The sequence below is a fragment of the Gambusia affinis genome, linkage group LG10 (genome assembly GCF_019740435.1).
Source record: "Gambusia affinis linkage group LG10, SWU_Gaff_1.0, whole genome shotgun sequence".
Lineage (NCBI taxonomy): Eukaryota > Metazoa > Chordata > Actinopteri > Cyprinodontiformes > Poeciliidae > Gambusia > Gambusia affinis.
The window spans coordinates 9,320,905-9,348,811 of NC_057877.1; the positions used below are offsets into that span (position 1 = coordinate 9,320,905).

Consider the following 27,907-nt stretch of genomic DNA (forward strand, 5'->3'; position numbering starts at 1 on the left):
GCTAGTGGCTCACGGGGTTTTTAATCCTTATCAGGAAAAACTCAGATCCCGATATGTGTTGTACATAGAGTCTGTGATTTTCTTAGAGCACTCCAAGCAAGATGTTTGTCAGGCTTTGTTTCGCCCTGCCAGTTGTGAACAATTTTTATGTGCACAGCTAAAAATAACAACAACAACAACAAAAAACTGTACTGTTCACATCCAAGTCTTAATACAGTGGAAGAAATTACAAGAATTCACAGTCTGCGCTGAGGGATCAGAAATCCTGATGGAGCCTCAAAATACAAAGTAGAAACAAGAACAAAAGACAAAATTTGTAAATTATTGCATATTAGGTTAAATGTAGCATGTAGATTTAAAAAGTTGCTTATTGGCCCATCAAAGGTTTAATTTGCACATAAATCTGGCTTTCATGTCATTTTCTGTCGGACTAAAAACACTGTCAGGACTCCTTCATGGAAAAGATGAAGGGCCAGATTGTTGAGATGTACAAACAAGGGATCTTGCAAAAGTTATTAAAAAATGTAATTGCCAAGAAGACAGTAGATAGGTAGAAAAAAAGAGAAAACTGAAATCACCACATGACTTCTTAGTGAAGTGTTAGCCATTAAACAGTTATTTTACTGCAATTTAAAGATTAAATTTGAGCATGTACATGGGATTGGTGTAACTAACTTTAATCAGGCTTCAGACTGTAATTTAGTTAACACATGGTGACTATTCTTAAGACTCGAAGAGCATTTATGTCACAGAATGGAAAAGAGGTGAATGAAAATTGAAGGAATTTCACAAAGCCCCAAACTTAATACAAAGTGGAATATATGGAAAATGTCTAAAGGAAGAAGGGAAACATTTGGACCCATATCACATGCTGTCATCATTATACAATTGCACTGGAGTGGGAAAAAATTAATAGGATTATTTCAGAATAAATGCCATGTCGGAGGAACGACACAAGCATTATTAGTCCACAAAGGGAGAGCCGAGCTAGTCAGATAAAAAAGCTAAACAATCTGCAAACTGAGAAAATAAATAAAAGTCACAGTTAGACAAACATCTAGCTTGCTAGTGGTCAATAAAAATTACAGTTTGTGAGATGGAAAAACACTAGCGAGCAACCATTACAAACTATGTTAATCAGGGATAATTTCTCAATAAAAACAACAACTGTGGGAAAATTTGGCAGCAAGAAATACAGAAAACAAGTTTTTTCACCGACACTAACAAAAACATGTCCAATTTTACGGCAAGTTGGTTACTGTTGAATCTCCATAAAATCCGATTGTGCCCACAATGAAAAAGAAAACAAGTGAAAAACGTGCCGAATGTAAGTTCTCATGAATTCTGAAGCGTTCTAATATGAAACTCTGGTTCTCCTTGTTAAAATATCTGCTGACAGTCCATCTCCTCAGAAGAAATGTTGTCTTTTCTCTGTATTTTGTACTTCCAAATACTGTAGCAACATTTTCAACTGGCTACTCCTTCCTGTGTGAAAGACCCAAAGGTACACGAATCATCACAAGCCCGAATACACTTTTTGTTTTATTAATGAATTGTTTGTTAATTTGGTCCCAGCTGTGAAACCTAACCTACCTACTAATTCTGTATTTTGTGTAAATATTAAGGAAATCAAGCTGAAAAGCTTCCAGATTGTTTTTATTTTTTGGTTTAAAAATCATTGCTCATCTTCTGGGTAAGTGAATTTATTTCCACATGTGCCTCTACATCTTCTCAAAGACATAAAAACGTTTCAGTGTGAGTGTGTTCGGGAGGATGAGCAAAATAAACAGAGAGACAATTAAAACTCAGCTAAATCAAAAGTGAATATCGCAACAAGCAGGACAATTTCACCAGACTGTCCCTGTTTTATGCCCACTACTGATTCAATTCTAGTCAATGTAAACAGAAATCTGATTGCAATTACTTTGCTAACCCCAGAGGTGATAGCATGTCTGGATTTAGAGGGTTAATCAACAGCAATTCAGCTTAGTAACTTAATTAGTGTACTTCAGGAAGATTGTGTGAAAACAAACCCAGTTGTTGGCTCTCTATTCAACTACATCAAAAGGAGAGAAAAGAAAAAAAAAATTAACCAATGCTTAAATCAAAACACTGAACAGTCAAATGTTTTGGAGTTTTTTTTTCCTTCCATTCTAGCAGGCATTCTGTTGCAGATCTTAAAATAGGGCAAGCTCTTTGAATAATGTTTGTGGCAGAAACTCCAACAACAAATAAAAATCAAGAAAATGAATCTGTTTTAAACTTTGCTTTCTGAGCAGAATCTGACTTATGTGGGATATTAGAACGAGGAGGAAAAGAAACAGATTCGACATGAAGCATTGCTCAGAGGGCTGTTTTAAACCTCTCCATCAGACATGTTCGTTATTGCACAGCAGAGAAAAATAGATACCGCTCTTACCATTGTGCTCATCTGTGCTCAGTTTTGTGTCTCCTTTCTTTCTTCACAGTTTCATTCCCCTCTGTCTGAACTTATTTTAAGCGAGGAAAGAGAATAACAGGTCCTTAAGAAAAAAATATGTCTATTTATGCACCTTGAATTAGAATAACTCTCCTGCTTTTCTGCATGATGTGAGATTTGAAAAGAGCTGCATTTAATATAATTTGGGGTGAGAGTGACACCGTTAACCTCTCTTGGCTTAGACTAAACTCTAGGAAAATTATATGGGTGTGTGCATGTGTATTTTTTGCTCTGCGTGCAACTGCTGCAGACGAGATAACCAAATGGGCTCCAGCTTCTTTTCTTCTTAGACTTATCCGTGTGTCCCTCTTAACACGTGTTAGAAGCAGAAATGTTTACGGTAAAGATGGGTTTGAAGAATTGTAGAGATGAGCAAAATTTTATTTCATCTTCCAAGCAGCTTGTTGGTTACAGATTTAAAGAGCTTTTGCAGGATCTGTGATGACGTGAAGAAAGTGCGTCTCTTACTCTAATCTAGACTCACTAAATTATATAAAGAAGAATAAATAACTCACACACAGTCTTCCAGTTTAAAAGCATGTAAAAAATCAAACACTCCAAAATGTCCAATAGTTGTTTTTCAACTGGACAGAGTCATGTTTGTGTCAAAAGGTAAATATATTGGCTAGATTGTTAATATTTTTAAGAAAAACTGAAAAAATAGGGTTAACCTGTATCCTGTACCAGCCAGATACGGATATTACGAAATACAGAGGTTTAAAAAAGTACCTTCTACAAATATACAGAAATCTTTTTGTCAAGCCATTACAATCTTTAAAGTGAAAATACTAAGACGCCCAAAGAAAGTGTTGGGAGTTTTTCTTTTCCACTGTGCAGTATGAAGCATTTCATGGAGAGCTGGCTGAGAGAAACCTGCCACACAAACAAGAAAAGCGTTAATGTTGTGAAAAAGCGCACGGAGATACAACCACCTGATGATTTCGATTCATAAAACTCTGCACAGCTTGGCTCCAGCCTACTAAACTCTTTACGCTCCAACAGCATTTTTTTTTTCTCACGAGTTCAAACAGAAAAAGGGAAGCACGCACTCAGGGTGATGGCTCCTACAGCATGAACTAAAGATGCTGGATCTTATTTCATTGGACTTTTTTTTTCTCCGAGCGGTTCTTAAAAACATGCAACAAGAATCTATCAATCAGTGTCATTGCTTTTAAACTATTTTTCAATTTGTTTTAAACCCGTGCATAGGCTTCAATTTGTTTTACCTTTGTGTAACCAGATTGCTGCGTGTTGCAGATTTCTGCCTAAGTCCCTCTTGAAGAAAATAATCTCAACAAGGTTTGAACTGATCGAATAAAGGAAATAAATTAATTAAAAAAAAACACAAAAAACCCCAACACTGACAGCCACGATGAGCATTCATTAACCCAGCTACATAGTTCCACTAATTTTAAGCTAATATCAGCTTGTTATAGCATTTCTCTGCCAAATAAAGCTACAGTCATTAACTTGTGTGCTTGGGTAAAACAGAGTCCTGGTCACTCACACGGAGTCAAATTTTCCTGGAGATGCTTCTTATTGACAGGAGACTGCTGCTCTCCACTGTCCCCCACGCGCTTTGCTGCAAACCCTGTGACTCAGTGGAATTGTCTCCAGACAATAAGAAAAGACTCTTATGTTGGGTTAAATGTCCAATTTGGACAGAGACTGACTTCAAGTGTTAAAAGTGACAACAGGATGAGATCTGCTGTCTGGTGGTGCACTCCCTGCTGTTGTTAGTGACTTCCGTCTTGCTCTCCTCCTCATTAGTTTCAGAGTAAATCATCTTTTGGTTGCTTCCACCTCACTGCACGAGTGTTGCTGCTGGCTTAGACACACTCAAAAGTATATCTGTTTGCCCCAGATTCACCTCTTTAGGAGGTAGGTTGTGCTCCACTTTGCCTTCGGTTCCCTGTTTTGCTGTCTAGTTTTTTGTTTCCCCGTCAAAAGCAAGTTTAGTTTTCTGTCTAAAGTAGGTGCAACTTCGTTGTGCTAGAAAAGGATAGCTGACTTTTCCATAACAAGGGCATTGTTTTCCTTTAATTCTGTCAGTCAAAAACTGAATGCAAAACTGAACTCTTGCTGCAGTAAGATAGTGTAGTTGTCAAATGTATATCTAAAAACGCATGTTTTGTGTGTAAATTCTAATGTTATAACCTTCTTACCCCGTGTTTCCCAATAGGTTTTGATGAGGCAAGAGTATGCAGAAAATTTAATGAACCGATGTTGTGATACACAAAACAGGTATTCCCCTAAATTTAAATCTATAAATTTGGTTTCTGTCAGTTCAGTCAAGATGCATCAGAGGACTGAATGAATTTCTCTTTTAAATTGGATAATTAATTTAATTTTATACAATACACATTGTAGGAACCACATCTGCTATTAAACATTTAATCCCATTTGATGAGTTATGAAAATCAAAACATTCTACAAACGAATGAGGCAGATTTGGTCCAGATTTTGACATTTGTCGAACACACTCAACCCATTACCATGGCAACTGACTGATAACAGCTCCACTCACAGGAGCTGTTGTCAGCTGTTCGATCGGATGTAATCTCTGTCGGATCAAACAGAGATTACGTTGAAGTGTACCCGGAGTATCAGAACCATAAAAGTAAAGATTTCCCACACAAAGACCAGAACATAACAACCCAAAGTTAACATTCGTTCCATTAAGGTTGATTAGCTAATTTAAACGCCTTCAAGGTTGCCCCCAGAAAACTTGCTAAGCCTTGTGGTAGGGTGGTAGAGCAATCATTCATCCAGCAGCCCGCTGTGTTTTTAAGTTAAAAAATGTTTGAAGTCGACAGAAAATTTGAAAATATCACTTGATAATCATGTGTTATTGAAAGATTGGAAGATTAACACCAAGACACCAACTATATAGTCTTAAAATATGCAAACATTTTAAAAGACTTAAATAAATAAATCTTTTTTATAAGCTGCAGGTATAAGAGTATTATAAGCCTGGTGGCCCACCAGGCTTATAATACTCAGGGGGAAACCCTGACCTGCCCGAAATACACAAGACATGAACATGCTAAGATTGCAAAAGTCAAGCTAGCATAACTGACCTTCAGTTATGAATATAGCCACCATTTTTAGCCCCTTTTTAATTTAAACTTTTGACTGACCTCTGAAATGTGACCAAATTGGATCACACTGTTATCTTGTTATCTAGTTGTAGTGTTGACAATTAGTAAAACATTTTATCCCCTTTTCAGGTATTTTTGCGGTATTTTGTCATTTTCCTAACAACCAGCATTGCTGACGTAATGCATTGCAATGGTGCGTGTGCATTGCATGTTAATCACAAAATGTCCAGTCCAGTAGTATAATGCTGTCATTAAATGTCAATTTAGTTTTAGAGTCCCGGCACGTTTGACGTCAAACCTTCTCTCAGATTAAATTGATATCTAAAGGTAATTAGTTACACTGTTTTTTAACTAGGACTACCATATCAAAAGAGGTTTAATATATATGTTAGCGTCAATTTTCTATTGTTTATTTTTTTTTAAATGCTTCAAAACCTGCAGCCGAACAAAACACCCCCAGGATTGTGGTTGTAACATAAAGAACGTAAAATGTTGTGTTTGCACGCTGATGGGTTAAAGAAAAGATGTTAGCTTTAGCTAAAAGTTCTCCAACCTTCACACATCCAGAGAGTGTTAAGGCGCCAAACAGACATCTACTAACCTGCGACACAAATCATCGTCTTCAGCCCCACGCGAAACAAAGCGACAAGTTCCCACATGGAATGACACACGGGAGTGCAAACATGCGAATGCTAACAGAGTACAACAATAATTTTATCGGCGCACCAGAAGAAAAGAGACAGAGAGAGATGCAAGAAATGCAGAAAGCGGAGGGAGATAGGCGAGGAGGTAAACATCAAACAGAGATAGTAGCAGGATAGCAGAGCAGCAAATCCACACTCAGAGATGTGCACATGTTGTCAGTTTTTCTCTCTAGACAGACAAAAGAAGGAAGAATCATAGCAAAGAAAAAAAAACCTGAATCACTGAATTATGGATGTATTAAAAATGAGATTGGAACAAAGCGACTGATGAGGTGTTGTGCTTTCTTTGTCGATTTTCATCACAGTCAGGCTGCAGAGGAATCATCTGTGTCTTCTCTGATTAGGCAAAAACATAAAAATAAAAAATCTGCAGGAGAGACTCTGCTTTAGTTTTTGCATGAGTCAAGAGTGAACGAAGGTTTATTTACCCACTCTACCTCCTGATAAAATTTATTTACCTTCAATAAATTTAACAAAAGCTGCAAGAAAGTATAGCTTAATAGTACAGTTATTTTTACTACAGGCAAAAAATGATTTCTAATCCCTTAAACATCAAGTCCCTAAGTGGAAAATTGAAATGGAAAACAAACAAATGTAAATTCCACCGACAAAACCTGTGAATTATCAAATGTTCTTCTTGCAGTATGGTCACTTGAGGACTTGAGCCCTGTCAGCTAACTTTTATTGACTCCAAGATGGGATCTCCATGGTAACAGGCTGGAGGAAGCCTGCAACCGACCGTATCTGGCCTGCATCTGAAGCTCGCAATGCCTACCTCTAAACATAATCAAGCACAAACACTCGGGAACACTTGCACCGAAGCGCACACCAAAAAAAAAAAAAAAAAAAAAGGAGAAACTGGAGCACTTTAGTGGGAAAGGGACCAACAGGATGACATTTAAATGGATGGAGGCTTTGGTGGAACAAATGAGTTTATTTCTGCTGTTCCTGTTGCAGTTCAGACCTCCCTCTGGATATAAAATGGTGATCCCGCTGAAATGACAGAGCGATGCCTGTTGAGAATTGTACTCTTCCCTGCTGAATTCCCCATTTCTGCAGGCCCAGGGCAACGAGAGATAAAAGCAACAGGAAAACAGAGAGTTTAGTTATACACAATCAGCCCTGCTGCTCCCAATCAGTCATGATGGCAGCAACACAGAGGCGCCGCTCCAGCGGATGTAAAAACGTGTGACACAAATAGGTAGTGTGGGTGCTCGTGTGTGTGCGTGTGTAGGGGGGTGTGTGTGGGACAGAGTAAGGCACAAAAAAAAAAAAAAAAAAAGCAGAAGATAAGTGTTCACAAAGCTGAAGGTTAAATGGAATGTAGGAAACCAATCAAGTGTTTGTACTGAAGATGTACATTAACGAGAGCTTCAACATCAATTTAACAAAATTGTCAAGCTATTTAAACATTTATATCAGATCTAATAAAGATGCTCTGATAAAAATTGAAATAAAAAGAAGGTATTTTTAAAATATAGCAATTTATGGCACACTTGGGACAAAGTCCAGTTCATGTAGCACAGGTACTTAACGCCTATTTTATTCAATCTGAACCTCTTTAGTAAAGTGCTGTAAAAACTGTCAAAAGAACATTAAGTCAACATGCACACCAGGATCAATATTTGAAGCAGTTGCTGCATTACAAATACATTTAGAGCTAAACACAAACATTTTCAGAGGAATCAATGCTTCCTAATACTGCACTGTTAGTGTTTTTAGAAAGGATGCTGATGCTGTAATACATGTGCTCTGCCAGAAGGTGGTAGTAATATTGAGATTGACTACATTAAAATTTAGAAGAAGTAGATCTTGAGGGCGACTAAAGCAGAGCTAGACTAGAGCAGTGTTTCCCAACCCTGGTCCTCAAGGCACACTGCCCTGCATGTTTTAGGTATTTCCTTGCTTCAGTGCAGCTGATTTCAATTGGTGACTGATTAACAGGCGTTTGTTGAACTGCAATCAGTTGAATCAGGCACATTAAAGCAGGGAAACCTCTAAAACATGTAGGACAGTGTGCCTTGAGGACCAGGGTTGGGAAACACTGGACTAGAGGTTCTCACAAAACCAAAGCTGCACATGTAAAATGTGATTCAATGTGTTGCTCTCATTTGGGATTTCTCCAAAAATCAACATTTTTGCAGGTGGATTACAAAAGTACAACATGACAACATCACACAACATCAATGTGTGCAATACTGCACTTGCAAAGGACTGCTTTATTGTTGATTTTTAGCTGAATATTACTTTCAAACTGCTATGTAAGTACATTCTGCCTGCTTGTAAAATATTTGCAGAATTGGGTGGATTTTCCACACCCTCGATACTCAAAAGTACTTTTATTGCCTGATGTCGACGCTTTTTGAGAATTGTGGGAACAATGTGATGTAGAAGAGAAAAGGAAGGAGTCAGTAAAATGTGGGCTAATCTTAATCGATATCTTCTTTGCAATATTGAACAATATTGTCACGATGACATGTTTTCCTGATAGTGTGCAGCTATAATGTGGATGGTGGATGCAAATCGAGGAAAAAAAAAATGTCTAGTTTCATGTGGGGAGAACCTCAATCTTTTTTTTTTTTATTGCGTTTCCAAGCAGTTCAAATGGGAAATAGGAAATCCAAGTCCTATGTTTGCCAACTAGATTCCCACAGAGCACCGTACAGGGAACAACTCCCTTTAGTACGGTCTAGTAATGTGGGTATCTGCCTGCATCATCTTTGCGGTGAAATAAGAAAATAAGTTGTCAAATTTCATATAAAATGTCATATGCTCAGCTCAGCTGATGTTGCTGACATCTGAGTGTATTAAAATCAGTCGTGATATGTTTCTAAAAGTCGCAGCGCAGCATCTTCAGGGCTGGTAAAAATTCTCACTTTAAAAAAAACGTGTAACAAAGACTAACGTTTGAAAACACAAAATATGTAAAAAGCAAACCCTTTGATCTGTTTTCAGACTGGTTAGGATGCACTTCTACACTTAAAATCCAAGTAATTCCAGCACTTGTTTGTGTCCAAGCAACTGATCATTCATAAACAGAGGCAAATATAATAAACTGGATCAGGAATGGAGAACACGCGGGCCACAGTTGTTGCAAAAGCAAAATAGAAAAACAAGATAAATTCTGGGCTAATAGGTCAGTTTTCTCTGTTTAAATCTGCCAAATAAAGCCATTGTTGTTTAGATGGCATTTATCATTTAATAGTTCATTATTTACTGTGCTTCATTTTCTGCACTCCGTCAGTTTGGCATTGATTGCTCCCATCCTCAGTGTCACAAGACAAGGTACTCCACAGTTTTAATGAAAAACTACAGTAACTCAAAAGTCGAGATGAACGATGAGTCATAAATCAAAGTCTCTGAGCCTCTTTCTGCAAGTTGATCTCTCTCACGTACTCAAAATTTATGTTTTTCTTAAAACCTCCTTATGTCCTCTCTTGCCGTGTTGCAGGTGTGTTATTTTATTGATATTTGATAGAATATGTTAGTGATATTTTCTCTAACACTTCTGCAAACACCCCCACGTTGAAATTCTGGAAATGATTTCTATTAGATGAGTTGAACCGAATCACTAATGCGTTTGACGTGAACGCTGATTTATCGCCATGCTACAGATGTACGCATTCAGTAAATGTAAGAGTTTGGAATTGATGTTTTTAATTTTCTATGATGGACTGGCGACCTGTCAATGTGACCCCGTTTCCCACCCAATGACCCCTGAATTTAGCCTCCAGCCCTGCTGGGACCCTGCCAGAATAAACGAGTATTGAAAATAGACAGAGGACTGGATGGAGCTTTCAATTGCAAACTGTTACTAAAATAGGAGTAAGTACCGAAAAACAGACAAACTTTCAATCGGTTTCTTCTGAATTTCTGCTACTCTGTTCTTCCCCAGCTGTCAGGTTTGTTAGTTTTTTTTTGTTTTTTTTGCAGTTTGTTGGAATGAAGTGGGCTGTTCTTGTGTTTGTGTTGAACAGGAACACACAGCTGGGGTCAAAATCAGATCTGAAGGAATACTAATAAACAAAGCAGCTGTGGGTTTTTCCTCTCCGTAGCCTTGGCGTGAACATTCCCGTCATATTTTCATCTAACCTTCTTCCACTGCCCTCTCCTCACGTGGGACTTTTGGTAATTTCCATAAAACAAAACCATCTGGACGCAGGTGTTCTGTATTAATCCATCATATTATCTCTCAGGGCTTCCCTGTATTTATTTCTCTTCCCCTCTCTTGTTCCTGCCCTCCCCCTCTTCCCTCCCTCCATTCACACACCCTCATTAAACTTCTATCTGTGTCTCGTTTTCTTCACTTTCTTTAGGCATGCTCCTCTCCTCCTATGCCCATGTCATCAGCATCTCCCCGCATCCTTTCCAGTTCTTCAACCTCCACTCCACCACCTCGCGTCTGTAGCCTCTTCATCTCACTTTTGTGTTCTTGTCTTTCCGTTTTTAAACTCATTTTCCAAACTTCTTGCTCTGCTCCCAATTATTTCCTTCCCCTCTATCATCTACATCGTTTCATTATCATCTTTCTGCACTTCTTCTGCTGCCACGCAACACAACAAAAAGAGGAAGGCAGCGCTCGCTCGCTGCCTGCATTGTTACCTTTTTCGCACGTAGCTCCGCCGTAGCTGGGCAGACAGAGGCACACAAAGGAGTTGATCTCGTCGATGCAGGTTCCTCCGTTCTGGCACGGATTAGACTGGCAGTCGTCGATGTCTGGAGGGAAACGTTGAAGGGAGAACATGAGATGAGTCAAAGTCACACGTTTACTTTGACGACGTGTTTGTACTCCTTGAACTTTTTCACATTTTGAGACACTACAACCACGTTTTTCATTGGACTTTCATGGGATTTTCTGTGACAGAGCAACAAAAAGCAGAGCACGTTTGGCAAGGGGATAGAAAAGCATCCGATGATCTATTTTGTTTTGGACAAATAATCGGTACTGCATATTTAGTTACCCCACAATGGTCAATATTTGTATAACTCTCTTTTAATTGCCATGTGTGTAGGGATATGCTTCTACCATTTCCAGAAAATGAACGATATAAACATTCGCCTTTGTAAAACACGCAAGTCATCATCAAGTTAGATAAGGATGTAACGTTGATTGTGAAGTCTCACGTTGGAGTCTAATTTGGATTTAGGTCTGGGCTTTGACTGGGCCAGAACAATACATGCCTCAACTCTTCCACAAGATTGCCTTGTAAGTTTCTTGAGCATATTTATTCAAAGTAGAGGAGGTGAAGACAAAGTGAATGCCAAACTCTCCAGATTGCTTTTTTAAGCTGCCACCATTTTAAACTACTTTGTGTTAGTCCGCCACATAAAATGCCAATAAACCCCATTTATATTCGAGTTTGCCATGTCAGAAGATGTGTGAAAATTAGGACAAATTAACACACTCTTTCATACACAAACATCCCTCTACAAAAAGCAGTTTATGCAGCTACCTGCCAAAGATCAACACTAAGTTTTAGTCAGATGAGAGGTGTTTCTGTGAAAGTTATAATTAGGGCAAATTGATTGAATTCATCAGCAAGCTGTTTGGGGATGCAGTGGAGCGCATGAAGCTAATTTCAACGTGTTTGCAGGATGTGGCACAGAGCTGCAGTCGAACCCTGACCAGCAAAAGCAAGGGAGAGTGCACGCACACACACACACACACACACACGCACACACACACACAAAAGATTCAATTTGTACCAATGCACCCAATTCAAATGCTTCACTCATTCAGAACCACAAAACCAAAATATGTACAGATCAATTTCAATTAGGCAAACATTCTTTAATTCTAGCTTAAGAATTATGTTGCTTTTATAAACAAATTCAACCACATATTCCACAAAAGCTCATATTCTCAAGAAAAGTGCCAATTGCATGTTTTTTTTTCTTCTTCTTCTTCTCTTTTTGGCTGATCTCGGCCTGGAGGCACAATCATTAAAGCTGCAGCTGGCAACTTAACAATCCTCAACCATCGCAAGCTCTGAGTGACTCTCTGAGGCTCTGACAAGAGGTCATGGTGGGAGGCAGAAGAACGTCTGAGGGCTAAAGGAAGATATGGAAATGAGAGGATGCTGAAAAGCAGTGCAGAGCTTTGTGAGGAGGCTGAGGGGATGGAAACAAGGGTGGAAGTGGAAAGACGGAGAGGAGGTGATACCATTCTGCGAGGAAGTTGGTGATTTTTGGGGTCGGATTACAGCAGCTTTGCAGGCGGCAGCGTTTGGGCGGATCAACCCGTTTGGTGCGAACAGCTTGACAGCTTCATTGCTGTTGCTCCGCTTAGGGCCGGCTAGTCTCAAAGGCTAAAGTCGATGCAGACAAAAGATATTGATCCAGAGGAAATGGAATAAGACGATCAATTTATTCTGAGGTAGCAGGACACTGCTATCCAACTGTTCTAATGTATCTGCTATCTGTTCTAATGTATGTCAAGAAATGACGACAAAACGACAAAAAAACAAATGACTTTATCCACCATAAAAATTAGCTTCACATGCTGCATCAAACTGTCTTAAATGGCTTTTCTTCTCCTTTCATGTTCGAACTGCAGGAATCTGAAATGGTTCCGAATAACGCAGCTGTGACAATCATGTTTCACCTTGCAAATGTAGTCATAACCATTAAACCTTTTCATATTTTGTCAAAATTACCAACACAAACTTTGGTCTATTCCAAAAAATACATTTGTTTTGATCAGATTTATTCAATTGCAGCTCTGTGTGTTGACGATTATTATCCACCTGGATGATGAAACTTAGTTCGAATCTTAATTCATATTTAGTCCAAGTCATTCTTTTTGGCATCTAAGCCAAAATGTTAAATTTTGGTCTCATTTGATGAGAGCACCTTATTTCACCTGCCGACTCCCAAACATGTCTTGTAGCACACTGCAAACAGAACCTTTTATTACTTTCTTTCAACAATGGCTTCATTTTGCCATCCTTTATGAAGCCCAGATTTGAGGTGTGCATGACTACCACAGAATTGAAGTTCGAAGTTTTAAAGTGACACCATCATAAAAAGCTAAACTGGCATGAATGCTTTTGAGAAGCACTGTCAGTGCAATCAACCAAAAATAAACAAGTTCAAAGAATACCTGCAGGTTTACAGAAAGGTTGTGTCTAAATCCTCATACATGTGAATAAAACATGATTTAAAAAGTTAAAAAGGACAAAAAAACAGGAAAGAAAAATGCTTGGGCTCGCCTTAAATCTTTCTACCATTTCTCATTTTGTTGTGTTAATTATTTGTTTATTTCAGATAAACAGAGTTAAAGATCACCTCTACCCAACCATCCACATTCTCTCTCCCCGGCGTTTCTCTTCCTTCCAGCACTCAGATTTATGTCTTCAATTCTCTTGTAAAATACCTGTGAACTCTGAAGCCAAATAAACCCAAACAACTCTTTCTCATTGCCACATAAAAGTGTTTAACAGATATGAACAATTTCACGCTCGTGAACCCTTGAATTTGTTGAAGGGTTCACGAGCGAATTTGTCTGCGGTCCTCCGTAGGGTTTTTCCTTCCTTTTTTGCTTTCACTAAACTTGGAATCAATATCTACTAAACACCGACTGCATAACATTTTATATTTTACCGAATTCTCCATTTGCTTCACAATCGGTTCTTTGTATGGGATGTAGGAAAAGTAATTTTAAGTGTGGTCAATCATGTCTGCTGTGCTTTCCTCCTGTTTTCTGAACAAATGCTTTTACTTTGACTAGTTAGTTGTTTTTGTCTCTGGTTTTAGTGAGGGTCAATTATTGTCTCTCTCTTTCTCTTTCTGACCTGATCACCTTCTACCCTATGAGACACGTCTCAGCTCCCCATAACCCTGTGCAAGACGAACTGTGTATAAGGAGCAGATGGACGAAGGACCACACTAATAAGGAAATGAAATCCAGACTAAAAATAACACATCTTTCATATAATCTAAAAAACTGTTATTTCTGTTGACATATACCCTACATATTCTGTCATGTTTTGTTTTGAGAGCATGTAATGTGCAACAGTTATTCTTTTCTCACCTAGGTATTCCTCAAAACACTGGTAATTATTAGCATAGGCTAACTGGTTAGGCTAATGCAGGGGATGCATCTAGGAAGCAGATGCTCAGCCCCTGTAACTGAGCTCTCTGTGAACTGCTCTTGAGTGAATCAAAATGCTGCGTCACATTTGTAAATCAGTAGCTAATGACTGCAGAAAAGCTGCTGACCTCTGTGCGCTACGCACCTCATCATCCACTGACCCGGTTCACCGCTGCGTGGCTCAGTTGCTCTTGTTCCCAACCACTCCGCTTCGACACGAGAGCTACAAATGTTTACACCTATTTAGCCACTTAGTTTTCATAAGTGCTCGCGTATGGATGCGTTCACTCATTATCTGCATTTAGGTTTTTTTTCTAAATGTGTGACCGTGAGCTGTTTTGCATGTGCCCTATTTTCTATTTTCAACAGTAAAAAAACGATCTGCGGCAACTGATGAAAAGAAATGTCAAAAAGGGGAACATTTGAAGTATTTTTACCCTTTCTGTAACACAAAAATAACTGCAGCTTCCCTTTCTGTTATTCTTGAAGTTGCTCTTTAATAAATGCCGGTCCCGTGAAGACGGAGTCAACTCCTTTTTTTTTTTTTTCTGAATGCAAAAACTAATGGCTTTATCTTAATTAATATTTATGGTGAGAGATACTCATTTATCAATTTTGAAAGCATCTTTCAAATTGTCTTAAGTGTTCCCTAAGATTAACTAATAAAACATGGAGTGGGAAAGAAGGAGAACAGCTGGTTAGACATAATGAAAATTTTACATTCAAGCAAATGAAAAAAATAAACAAAAAACCGATAGCAACCCCAAAACACCATATTCCTGTGTATATTTACCTTCTGTTCTGTGCAGATTTATTATGTAAATATGCATCTACAAAAGTTGGAGAGTACGAAAAGATCTCATTACGAGTCGCATTCTTCCACAACCGACCTCAGGAGGTGGCAGCCACGGATAAATGAAACCCTGACAGAGCACGAAGGCACATTTTTTTCTCGTTTCCTGTACGAGACTAAATGCCAGCCGTAGCCACAGATCAAACAGCCGGCTGATCAATTACACAGAGAACCTTTGAACCAGTAAATGCCACCCAAAGACTTCGCGTCTAACAAGGTTCTACAGAGGTCATGAGGGGATGGTATTAATATCAAAGAGGAAGACTTTTTATTTTGGCTGACACCCAGAGGAAAATGTACATTTATCAGAGCAAGCAAGAGCCGCACTCTCGTGCTAAAAGCATCGGTGCGGAATCCAAAGCTAAAAATCGTACGGTACGCCAGCGCAGCCCTCAGCTTCCCTGAAACTCTGACAAATCGGGTCAGGCTTTCTACGTGCTCCTAATTGCAGCTGAACCACAGCTGGCGCTATGTAAAAAATAAACCGACATAACGTGCTGTAAAATAAAGGCTTTGAAATGGAAATTTTTTTTTTTGTCACACGAAGGTTCTGGTTAAAAGGCTTTTTGTGTTTGTCGTCTTTTATAGCGGCGACCCTGGATGATTGACTTCCCTTTGGTTTGCTGAGGGGCATTGACATTTTCAAAGCCTTCTACAAAGACGGATACCTTTCTGTTTAGCTGCTGCTCATCCAGACAGCGTGAATGCTCAATGGGCCATGTTGTGCTTTTTCAGAAAGCAGTTTTTCTGCGCGAGTATGTCTGAACACACTATAAATTTTGGGTTAGTTGTCCTTGATGCAAACAAAAAGGACAGCAACAAGTGTTAGTGTAAACATTGTAAACCTCTTCAGTTGCTATTTTATTTATTTGCAGGCTAAATATTTGCTACTAATTTACATGTTTATAATTTATTATGAAACATAGTTTGCATTCTGCTTCTTTATCAGCAGAAACTCCTTTTTTTTTTTAAATTACACAATAACTTTCTTTAAACAATTCTTTCCCTTTATACCTTAGCAGAGCTTGACTGCTTATTGGCACACAGCTAACTGTTTTGTTGTTTTCGAGCAGGCAGCTTTAATATTTCAGTTAGTGTCTGAAAATATGCACTCCACGAGAAATGCCACCGGGTAAGATGAACGAATCCAGATACTTCCCCCTAAGGATGCAGATCAACAGAGAAAACAGTGGTGTAATTATTAAACCAAACAGCACACATCTGTGCATACTTATCCTCTAGATGGCTTGGAATCTTTACTGCTTGATGATGCAAAGAGAAAAGAAAAAAACTTTATTTTGTTTACTGAGGAGATGATGAGTATTTAATATTTATCAATCAATATTTAAGTGATCAGAGCCGTTATACAGCACAGTACTCCCCAATACCAACTAAACAGAGTCAGAAAGATCGTGTCCATATTTCTTAAAGAGGTATATGGTTGTACTGGAATTCACAAGTATTTTTATTTAATCCAAACGGGAAATTAAATTAAGTCATATCATCTGAGTACCTTAAAAGATACTTGGATCATATGGAAGGAAGGAAGGTTCTCTGGTAGCAGTCAGTCTAGCAGTGAATCTGATAAGGCTTCTGATTGAAGACAGTTGCTCTCTGACAGCCTCATGAGTGTCATGACATGCTAACAGCTCAATTCCTGGGCAGCAGAAATCCTGTTCAACATATCAGTTATTGGTAAATACTGCTATTCCACCTCATTTGCTTTTGCCTCTCCTCTTTTAAACTCTCTGCCCATATGGTTAGAAACCTGGGTAGAGAAACAAAGTTGAGGATATGATCGTTTCTCAGTATGATTGATGGGAGAGATGGCTTTAGCTTCCTCCTTCTCTGCCTGCCCTGTAGTTCTGCTCTGCACCCATTGTGTCTATTTTTCAACTCCCATGTGATTGGAAAAGGATGTAAAATGTGATTATTCTTATTCTTCATTAAACGTTCACCAATTAATGAATGTCGCTTCAGCCTGTCTGCTTTTGGGTTCAACCACCACCTGAACATCATGACAAAGCAAAGCAAGTTGCTTTGGCGATGTTTAGATTCGTTTGGATTTAGATTCGTCCTTAAAAATCTTGTGCTTTTCAGTTGTTTGATCTCAAAGGAATATTGTTGAATGTCGCTTAAGTGCAAGTTCATTAAATAAGAAACAGCCTTGTTCAGCGAGAAATTTGCAGAAAATCTTAAATGCCACACATGCATATTGGAATAAGTAAAGCACTACACTGCACTTAGAGGCAATCAAAGAGCATTCATACTGAGTTAAGTGAAGACTGACGGAGGAGTAGGTGTGCAAATAGTCAGAATAGTTCTGTGTATTTGCTTTGGGTTTTATTGCAGCGTCACAGACAGCCTCAGTAGGAAGAAGAGAAAACAAGAACATAAATGCAGCACGATTGAAAGCTCTGAGCTATTCTTCAGGGAAATCTGAGAAACCATGATCAACCTCTGGCAAAAAAAAATAAGTAACGTATTTCTGGTTAAAGCATTTCATCATCTGTACTTGGCTAACATGCAAGGATGAGCAAAGATATGTTACGTCCTCATTTCCCTCAGACAGAGTGGTACAGTACATCATGTGCAACCACATGCGTACAGGCAGTGATCCGAATCATTGTGGTTTGCCAGATATTTCCACACATCAAGGAGATGTCAGGAAAGTGAGCCTAAGAAACTGGCTGGTGGACATTTCCAGAATATCACACAGGAACATCAAATAAAGAGAGAAGGTATCCTGATGGAAGCGAGATGGAGATATGAATATGGGAACGTGTGTGTGTGCGTGTTTTTTTTATGTGTGTGTGAGTGGGGGAGGGGGGAGACGGGCTCACAATATGTTTTATACAGGTCTGTGCTTTGGTTGACAGCACTGCTCCGACATTCATAACAACCTAGGAAAATGTAATGAGGTAAAGTGTCACAATATCTCACATCGCCGGGCAAGCCTTCACTTCTGACACCCTGACTCTGCTCACCAATGCTGCACGTATGCGTGTGTGTGTGTGTGTGTGTATTTACTGCTTGTGTCTTCAGAGTCTGTTTATATTTTGTGTGGGATGGGGATGCCGATGGCCAGGAGAAAGAAACGCCAGCTGCCACCAGTATCATTCAACCACACACTATTTCTGTCTCTGCGCAGAAAAGGAGCGCTGAACAGCAGCTGTGTGCAGGACTTCAGGCTGACAGCAAATGCAGAGCAGAACCGGACAACTATTATTCCGGGCTGCATGGTGTTAAATCTGATTAGCAGCAATCGCGCCCGGTTGTAAAGCCACTCACCTTCTCATTTAGCTCACCCAAGGGTAAAATCTTAAAACCGATGCTTTCACTTCTCTCCATTATCTATCCTTCATAACTTCTTTTTCTTTCTGCGCAAACATCTGTGAATGTCCAAACTTGGGGGAAAAAAAATAAAATAAAATACAGCAACTTTAAGTGGAACAGTTCCCAGGAGGGGTGAATGACAGGCTATTCTCTGCCTCCTGTCGTTATTTCTGACACACTTAAAGTGGTAATATTAGAGGGAAATTATCTTTTTTTTTCCTCCCCTCAGCCCTGTCAGTATCATTTCATCACTGACAGTGAGTTTATATAGTATTGCGTTTCAGAGCGGAGAGCGATGCTGAAGTCTTGCGTCTATTTCTGTAAGGAGAGGCCTCCTGAATCAAAGAAGTGCCCTCTTAAGGAAGAATTGTTTACTCTTTTTGTAGGTTGTTTGGCTCCTGCAGTCAATAAGAACTTCAGCATGTAATATTAAAAGACTTTTTCTCTAAACTCTCTTTCAAGTTGTATACCTCTGCCTTTTATTCTGTCTCTGACCAAATTCTTCCTCCTTTCTAAGCACCTGCTTTAGAAAGAAGACCAAAAATCAGCTCAAGCAAAAAAAAAGAAATAAAAACAAGACAATGATATTGCCTCTTCCTTTTTGGTTCAATCAGTTAGTAAAGACAATTTTGAAAATAGCACAAGTGAAGTTGACATATATTCAAATACAAACTTTTTCAAAAGTATTTATATCTACTGAATTTTTCACAGTTTATCACAATTTGAATCCTAACTTCAGTGGGTTTTTTTTAGGACAACTCATGGCTTCCAGATTTTTTTCCCCAAGTAAAAAACTGTAAATCTGCTGTACATTTGCAGTAAACTCTCTCAGTTACTACTTTGTCTTTTGCTGCTGTCACAGCTTCAGGTCTCAACCTCTTATGATCGATGGTTGTTTCTTTGGCTGGATCCAAACGAAGACAGGAAGTCAATGGAAACATGGTAAATATTTATTTAATGAAGATAAGAAGCACGCAGGAAACAAGTCAGCATAGCAGGTGTCTGGATAATCAGCTGAACAAAAGGACAAAAAGGACTGATTGAACTGGGAAGTCCATAAATTATGTTGAGTGTCAGATGTGGGCAAGCATTGGAAGGAAGACCAATGGCTTCAGGCTTCAGCTGATGACATGATTTTATTTTTCTTTCCCTAACACTGAGCAGATTAATAGTTGATGTTTGAAAATGTTCTTCAGCTAAATACAGATGAAACTGAAGCTTTTGTACTCAAAGACTAAGAATCAGTGCCCACCTTCGGTCTGTTGGTTTAAAAAGGCTCAAAGTCAAAAATCTGAGGGTGACCACGGGTCTGATTTGAATCTTGATGACCACATGAAATTTATCATAAAGGCAGCAAATTATTACCAAGTGCATTAGTTCATGTCTTTGTTTATAGCAGACTCGATTATTACAAGGTTGTTCCAGCTTCTTCAAAATGCTGCGTTTGGAGTCTTTACAAACGAAAGAGATCAGCAGTTCTGAGCTCTTACCCTTTACTCAATGAACTGAGTTTAAGAGCAAACTAATTGCTCTTAAACTCAGCAATTAGTTTCAGCATGTCCACTTAGTATAAGTGGACATGTGGCCCGACGTGCTTCTCCTGGAACATTGGATCTACACGTGTAAAAACTGGCTGTGTGACATATTGTGCTGACGCTGCACAGGTCTGACAGCGTTGTGACCAAAGTCTGCAGTAGTTGTTGACCTTGGAGCAGAAACGTTAGGTGACTGAATCATTTAGGATTTAAATCTGTTCCCATGGTATAGAGCTTTCCTCAGCAGGGCTCTTCATTTCCATCTCCTGCATGACTTCACATCACAGTGCACTTACAATCCTCCAAGCTGAGAATATTGTGCCACTGGTTATTTACAAGGGCAATGGTAAAATGCAAAACTGCATATTGCGATCTCTGCAATCATTATTCTGTCAACCATTAGATGATCTTTTTAAACACAGCATAGCAGGAACCAACAGCTGCCATTTTAGGTTGTCACTTCAAACATGTATAAATGTTGGCGCCGATGTTATATTTACACGGCACACTCATGTCAGATATGATTAATATTTTCAGAATGAGGCTTAATTGTATTTGGCAGTCACTCCGCTCGAGTGCCGTTCCGCCGCATTTTGAGCAAAAATGACAGCCGCTGAGATTACAATCCATCAGAGAGGCCAAGTAATTGAACCATTTCGAAAGAATATGAGGAGAAATAAGCTGACGAGATCAGTTGGAGACAGCGACATCAACATCGGTTTTAACATTTCTACTATCGGTTCTCCTAAGAGGTAGTGGCAACTAACACTGGTGCTTTGATTTCACCTGCTGTTCTTATTTTTATTTTTTTTAAGTCCTCACCATAAGGATAAATGATCTGATCTACAGCTATATAAAAACACAGACGCAACCTGAACTGTGAGTGGACCAGAGCATTTACAGCACATCTTAACTTAATGAAATGCCATTAGAATCATCTACTGCATTCATTCCTGCAGTGAAGCAGCAATATTTCCTCAGTGACGGCTCCTACGGTTTAGGGCAAAACCGTAACAAATCAGTCCTTAACAAGCAACAACCCGCACTATTTACATCTACTACAAGGTATTTTGCCATTATTTTATCATATTTTGTCCTCTAATTTTAGTTCTCAAAACAAATTTCCTTGCTATTTTTGAAGCCTGTACAGTATTAATGTTGTCATTTTGTCTTTACTTTTCAATATATTATTGTTACTTTTGTTTTTGCTATTATTTCTATACTTTTTATCTTTACATGAATCTACAGGCTTCAATTTCTTACATCCAACTTTTGCTGCAGTTTCACCTGAATTTCCCAACTGTGTGACAATAAAGAGCATTTCTGTTCTATTCTATGTGGGTGTAAGTGCTAATAATTTTCTTTGTGCGTTTTGAGGGGGTCTAGAAACTCTGTCTCTACCTTGACAGAGTCAGAAAGCCTGTGATCTCGTCAAGGTACACCTGGTGGATCCCTGCCCCTGTGCAATGCACTCAAATGTCTGTTGTATTTTTGAAATCTATCGAGCAGCATACAAATGAGCATTTATTTTTTTCCTTCCCCGAAAGCAGAGTTCACAGATACTTGTTATTCACTGTGTGAGTGTTTCTGGAACGCTGATAAGGACCCCCATGTGTAAAAGCCTGTTCCCGGTGTTCATGGGAAATCAATTTGACCCTCTTATATGTGACCAGCCTTTATATCTCTCAGTTCCTCCTACAGCTGTCATCCAGCGGATCAAGATACTTTCCATCTGACGCACGCACACGCATGCGCACTCGCCTATTGAGGCACAAATACAAACCCCCTCGGCTAAATCAAACACATGTAAGCCATATTCATACATATTCATTCGCTCTACCTGGCACTGAAACTGAAGAGTAAAGTAGACAGAAGATGAAGCATTTTTAGGTGGTGGCAGGTGAGAATATTTGTGCTGAAGCACAAGAAAAAACAACAACAAAAAACAGTGAATTCTGGCAACTCAGCCAGAAGCTCATTAATCCACGGATGTGTTTGCACAAAAGAAGATACTGGACACACACGTCCACACACACACACACCCGCGCATACATCATGCAGCTTATTCTCATTCGGCTCTGCACTCAGTATGTCCTTTACTTCTCATTGTCCTGACAAGCGAGGGGAGCAGGAAGTGTCCACCCTGATTGAAAACTGAAAATTAAATGTTGCACACAGTCCTTTCTTTAACAAATGCAATGTAACTTTAATCTGGAGGACATTCAGCTGTGTTTAAGCTGTGTCACGTGCATCTTGTGTGTTAATTTTATTATCCAAAGAAGGTGAAGCCTCTGCAGGTCCAGCAGCTCTAATCAGTACCAAATCTTTTGGCCTTCCAGCTCTGCAGTAAGACCATACATGATACAAACGATACAAAGGGCTGAATGGGAATAGCCAACTCTAATGCTGATTGAAGACTCCACGGGCATGGAGGAATTAATGAGGCATGGGGACACAGGCTGTGCCAGCCAATCATGGCCTGTTAAGAGCCGCTCAGCTGCCGACAAACTGTGACAAACTGCAAGCCATCAATCACACAAAAGACACGTCTTCTGTCATTTGCACACTTACTGTCACACTCAGCCTCGTGCGTGACTCACTAGAGTCACCTCGCTGAGTCGATTGTTGTTTTATCAGCCTCACAGTGCTGTGGCTGCAAGGAAGACCTAGAACATTTCACCAAAAGTACCGTGGAGGAGAGATGAGAATAGCTCTTAAATTTATGGTGAAACTACAGCGGTCTGAAAGTCGGTTTTTAGGTTTTGCACATGCAGCAATGCATCATTTTCCAACGGCGCATGGCAGCGGGGTGAAGGTCAAGAAACTGGGGCCAGAAAATCCAACAGGGTATGAATCCAACCTTTGGAACCTGGAGGTCTTGGTGGCGAAAAGGGTAAAACCAAGACACAACGAATGAAAGGCTAAGTAGAATATCTTGAAAGTGGAGCATGGCAGAAACGCCTCCTTTCATCTGTCTTACTGCATAAACTGCTGCAATACACAATTGGGGGAATTTAGTAAGCAGTGCATTCTCTTCAAGTTTTGCTGTCATTTGTGTTGCACTACGTTTGATTTGTTTTTCCTCTGCAGCAGGTTTGCAAATCTGATTAAGCTCGTTTCAGCCAACTGATAAGACAAATATAAAAAAGTTTGACATCTTAATATCGTAATTAAGAGAGGAAACAAAGAAACATTTCTCACAACTTTTAGAACAACATCCAGCTGGATGAATCAAGCTAGAATGGCATGCTGATCACGCCCCAGAAAATAAGCTAAATATAACCAATCGTGTGTGGTTGCTAGGGTAAACTGATAAGCATTTGGCCAATCAGCATTGCTGAATTTTTATGTCTCTGGGGCACTCAAAATTTGATGAATTCTGCAAAAAAGTTTTGCTTCATCGCTTTGGAGCTGAAGCTTATTAATCTGACTTCTCCACCTGCACGACACCAGAGGATTTTCCAGATGTCCAGTAAGTTACACCCCCCACTCCTCTGTATGTTTCATTAGCTTTTGCTACCATATTGCTTTGCTCTTTTTTTGTTGCTCCATCATTTGCCGATAATCTGTCATGAATGTTGAAGGGGTTTATTTGATGCTCATGTTGCTTTGGTTAGCACAATGCTAATGCTGCTCTGGAAAAATGTTGCTAAAATGTTGTTTTTTATAATTATTATTATTATTAATGGTGATGCTCATGTTGCCTTTTATGACAAACATCCTGGTTGATATAATGGTGTTTTGTTTTGTGGTGTTTACTGACTCAGATCTATAAACGTTCATGTCTGTAAGATTTCTCTGAGAGCCTGATTGTCAGATAAATCCAGGAGGATCACTTGGTGTTTTTGTTCTTCAGAGCCTGGTTAAGTTTTTTTTTTTTTTTCGCGTGTTTCTGCGTTACTTTTTTGCTTGTAGCCGTGATAATTTTATCCTATACCAATGTGATTTAGTTTTTTTCGGTAGGAAGGTCTCTGCTGCTCGGTGTTATTAGTCAATTCTCTTCAGTTTTAGTAGAATTTAGCTTGTTGTTTGTTCAGAGTTAAGCCCGTATGTCTTCTTCACAGTTTTGAATATGATTTGGGGTTTTTTTAGCCGTTGGCACTTAATTAATGATTAAAAACAGAATATTTAGCAAGTTACTCAACAAAACTTTTACTTTTAGGTAGTTTAGCCCTTCGTGTAACATAAAGAACAAAAAATTTTATATTATTGTAGAAATGTCATCATTTTTGTACCGTTTATTTGAAACCTGGACTAGGAAAGAGAATCCACGGGCACATCAGCCTCACCACAAATGTTTGTTCTCACCAGCCGCCACTGATCTTCAGTAGACCACAATACAACAGAAACTACGCTCCACCACCTCCTGCCCTTCCCTCGTCTTTGACCTCATTGCACAGATCCGTGGACGCTTCGGCGAGGTCGGTTCAGGGAAACGATATTAATAGCGTCGAACTCATGAATCTTTCAGACTGAATCACGTGAGCTGATATGAGATGAGGGCCGTCTCACAGGATGGATTAGTTAATGCAGAAACGCAGCAGGGGAGATTTCTCATAGCCTCCTAGAACATGAGTTATGCACCAGCTCCATATACAGTCTCTGGTACATATTGATTTTTTTGTATGATAGCCCAAAACAGGTGCCAAGTGTCAGAGGTCAGATCCACGAGAGACAGCAGAATATATTTTTGCTGCACTACCATGAGTATATTAAGCAATTGGAATGTGTAGGTGAGAGAGTCGAGGGGCTTGGATAAGTTTACTTTTATGCATAAGTACAGCGATGAATAATTATGTTGGCCTTTCACAAGAAAATAGTGTGCATGGAGGGGGGGGGGAAATAAAATAAAAAACAGGGACTGGAGCCAGAGAAAGAGAAGTGATGAGGGGGAGAGGTTAGAGGTTGGAGGAGAGTCAAGAAATGTGGCAGAAAATGAAATGTGTTGCTTTGGAGACGTGCTGAGGTGTCTCCAAAGCTCGATGACTGCTGTGCTGAGCAGTTTCAATATTTACCATAGCTGATGCCAAATAGCACTGGAATGTACTGGAACAGTCACAGGAGGAAGAGATGGGAAAAAAATTTTTTTTTTTAAAAAGCTTTAGGTCTTTGGACTAAAATGTCCCACTGAATCAATGTACTTCAATAAAAGTCAGTTGTTTTTCCCACACTTTGGGCAACGAATGATGACTTTGCCTTGTAAGGCTTTCTGCTCGTTTTTAACAGGAGTGCCAATTAAAATGGATGGTGCTGTAGATGGAATAAAAAAATGAAATAAGTAAAAACAAAATAACAATGGGCTGAAGTAAAGTGGCAAATCAGGTAGAAATATGAAAATTGGATGTGAGAAATCAATTGAGGAACAGGAAATTGATCAAATAAAAATGTAGAACCAGCAGGAGAAAGAGAAGTGAGCTGATATGAGATGAGACCGTCTCACAGGATGGATTAGTTAATGCAGAAACGCATTAACTCAGATCTAATCAGCATGATTGGAAGAGAGGCAAGAAAATGTGCAAAGTTGTGGGTTAAGAAACCCCCCCAAAAAAACAGCAAGTTTTTTGCCAAGGAAAAACCAACCGCGAGGACATGAATGCAGATTGTTGTTGGAAACGTCGATGTGAAATTTTCTTAGCTCAAATTGACGTCAAAATTAATATCTCTTTAAAAAAGTTGAAATTAAAAGAATTGATTTCTATCCTTTAAATCGTCTGCTAAATGTTAAGTGTTAAAATAAAACTATATGTCGTTCTGCAGTGGACAAACAGAATCTTGCCTGAAGGCACTATTACTTACTGATTTTAGGAATCCACCTTGTGTAAAAAAAGACGTCTCTACTTGAAATATATAATTGCAACTGATGATGAAATTCTTCATTTGTTTGTGAATGCAGAGGCGTAGTATTCTTCATGGTTCCTCACCCAGACTGTTTAATTCAGTTTCAGAAGACTTAATTCTTTGCAAAAATGAAGTTATCAATGCCTAATTCAGAAAAACATTTAAGTTAAAACTTATTTTACCCGCATTATTTTATTTTATTTTATTTTTTACATCTGCACAGTTGCCTCTATTTCTTTTTACTAAATCAATGTTCAAATGAGGAAATAAAGAAATAAAAAAAATCAGGATGGGACTCTACACATGAGAAAGCTCCATGTGGAGGAAACAGGAGTTGAATAATGGAAAGCAGGAGCAGAGTTACCAAAGTAATTTACTCTGTGTAGAAAGATCAATTACCATCTTGACCTCACTTCACAAACTGAGATAAAACCCAAAACAAACACTTTATCTAAAAGCAATTTATTTTGATTCTGCTGTTGGAAACCCTGAAAAAAAACAACAACAACAAAAAAACAACAACAGCAACGATTACCTGTTTTTAATATTATTAATGTTGTTGGTCATCCAGCGGAATATAAATGGGTGACGGCGTGAATCTATTCACCCTCCAGCTCTCTGTCTCTCGCTTAACTTGTGGACAGATGGGCTGATTGAGGTCTTCCAGCAGCTGACCATAAATAATTTGCCCAACTCGTGGTCCATTTAAAATCAAAGCGATTTCCTGACCCACAAAAAGAGACAGATGAGACAGGTTAATACGCTTTTATTACCACAGAAATCTGCGTTTGAACACAGCAGGAACAGGCGCTTCTGACCAAGCAGAACCCAGACGGAGAACTCTTAGAAATCCTATCAATTTCTAGGTTCTTGAATCGGAAATATTTTGAAGGTCTTGGAACTTCATTGCTTTTCTTTCTTTCTTTTTCTTTCTTTCTTTCTTTTTATAGTGTCCATAATTCTTGGCCTAGTCGAGTTATCTTTGCTGTTTTAAAGGCTCAAATCTTTAAAGAATCAAGAGACACAAATTCTGCTAAAATCAATGTGGAAAAGTGAATTATAACATGAATGTTGGGCTATAAACTCGCTTGTTTTCAGAGGAAGGGTTTAACATGACCACACACTCAGGGTGCCAGTTTGTCAGCGGGTGGCAGAAACATTCAAACAAACAAACAAACAAAAACACTTACTTGCTAGTTTGGCATCCCAAAAATGTTCAATTTGTTGTTTCCATGTCCATTCAATGTGGAGTTGACTCAAAGTTATAACTTCAAACCTAGTGTTGTTTGACTCTGAACAGAGATCAATTTAAAACAAATGCTGTGATCACACAATCCCTTATTAATGGTTTCACCTCGAAAAATGTGATTTCCAGTCTTTTGTACCACCTTAGATAGAGAGAAGGATGAGAAATATAAGAAAGCAGGAAAGGCTTTGAATAAAATACTAGACATGGACCACTAAGTAGTGAGATATTGACTGTACTTTGGATGTAGGTGTTTGCAAGATTTCACCACTAAAGAAACAAATGATAACCTGTGAAAAGCAGTGTGCGCCTTTCCTACACATCATGACCATCTTTGTTTCTGTTTATTCACTTTCTGTTAATAGAAGCAAATATAAGTGAAATGTAAGAACACCTTACTTACATATAGACATAGTCAATAAATTTGAAAATGGGTTCCAAAGATGTTCTTTTGTCAGATTAAAAGTATCTTTAGAAAACAAACTTTAAGCTGCTATTTAACATATTTTTCATCAAACCCACATTTCTGCATTTTTTTAAATATTCAAATCTTAAATGTCATGTTGTCATTAACTGTTAGTGAGAAATAATCACCATTAACAGAAATAAAAGCTTTATTACATCAGTCAGTGTTTTACTTGAGAGCTGAGTTACCGAAGCACATTAACTTTTCATTCATATTGTAATTTATTGAATATGACTGTATATTATTTTTTGTATTTG

The 27,907-nt window shown here is 38.8% G+C and overlaps 1 protein-coding gene across 1 annotated transcript in view; it reads right to left on the bottom strand.

The window, feature by feature from the left end:
- Nucleotides 1-27,907, bottom strand: part of ncanb (neurocan b) — a 153,099-nt gene that overhangs the window by 23,735 nt on the left and 101,457 nt on the right. The window contains exon 11 of the mRNA XM_044129077.1: nt 10,887-11,000. Coding sequence (XP_043985012.1) covers nt 10,887-11,000 — 114 coding nt within the window. The remainder of the gene's footprint in view (nt 1-10,886; nt 11,001-27,907) is intronic.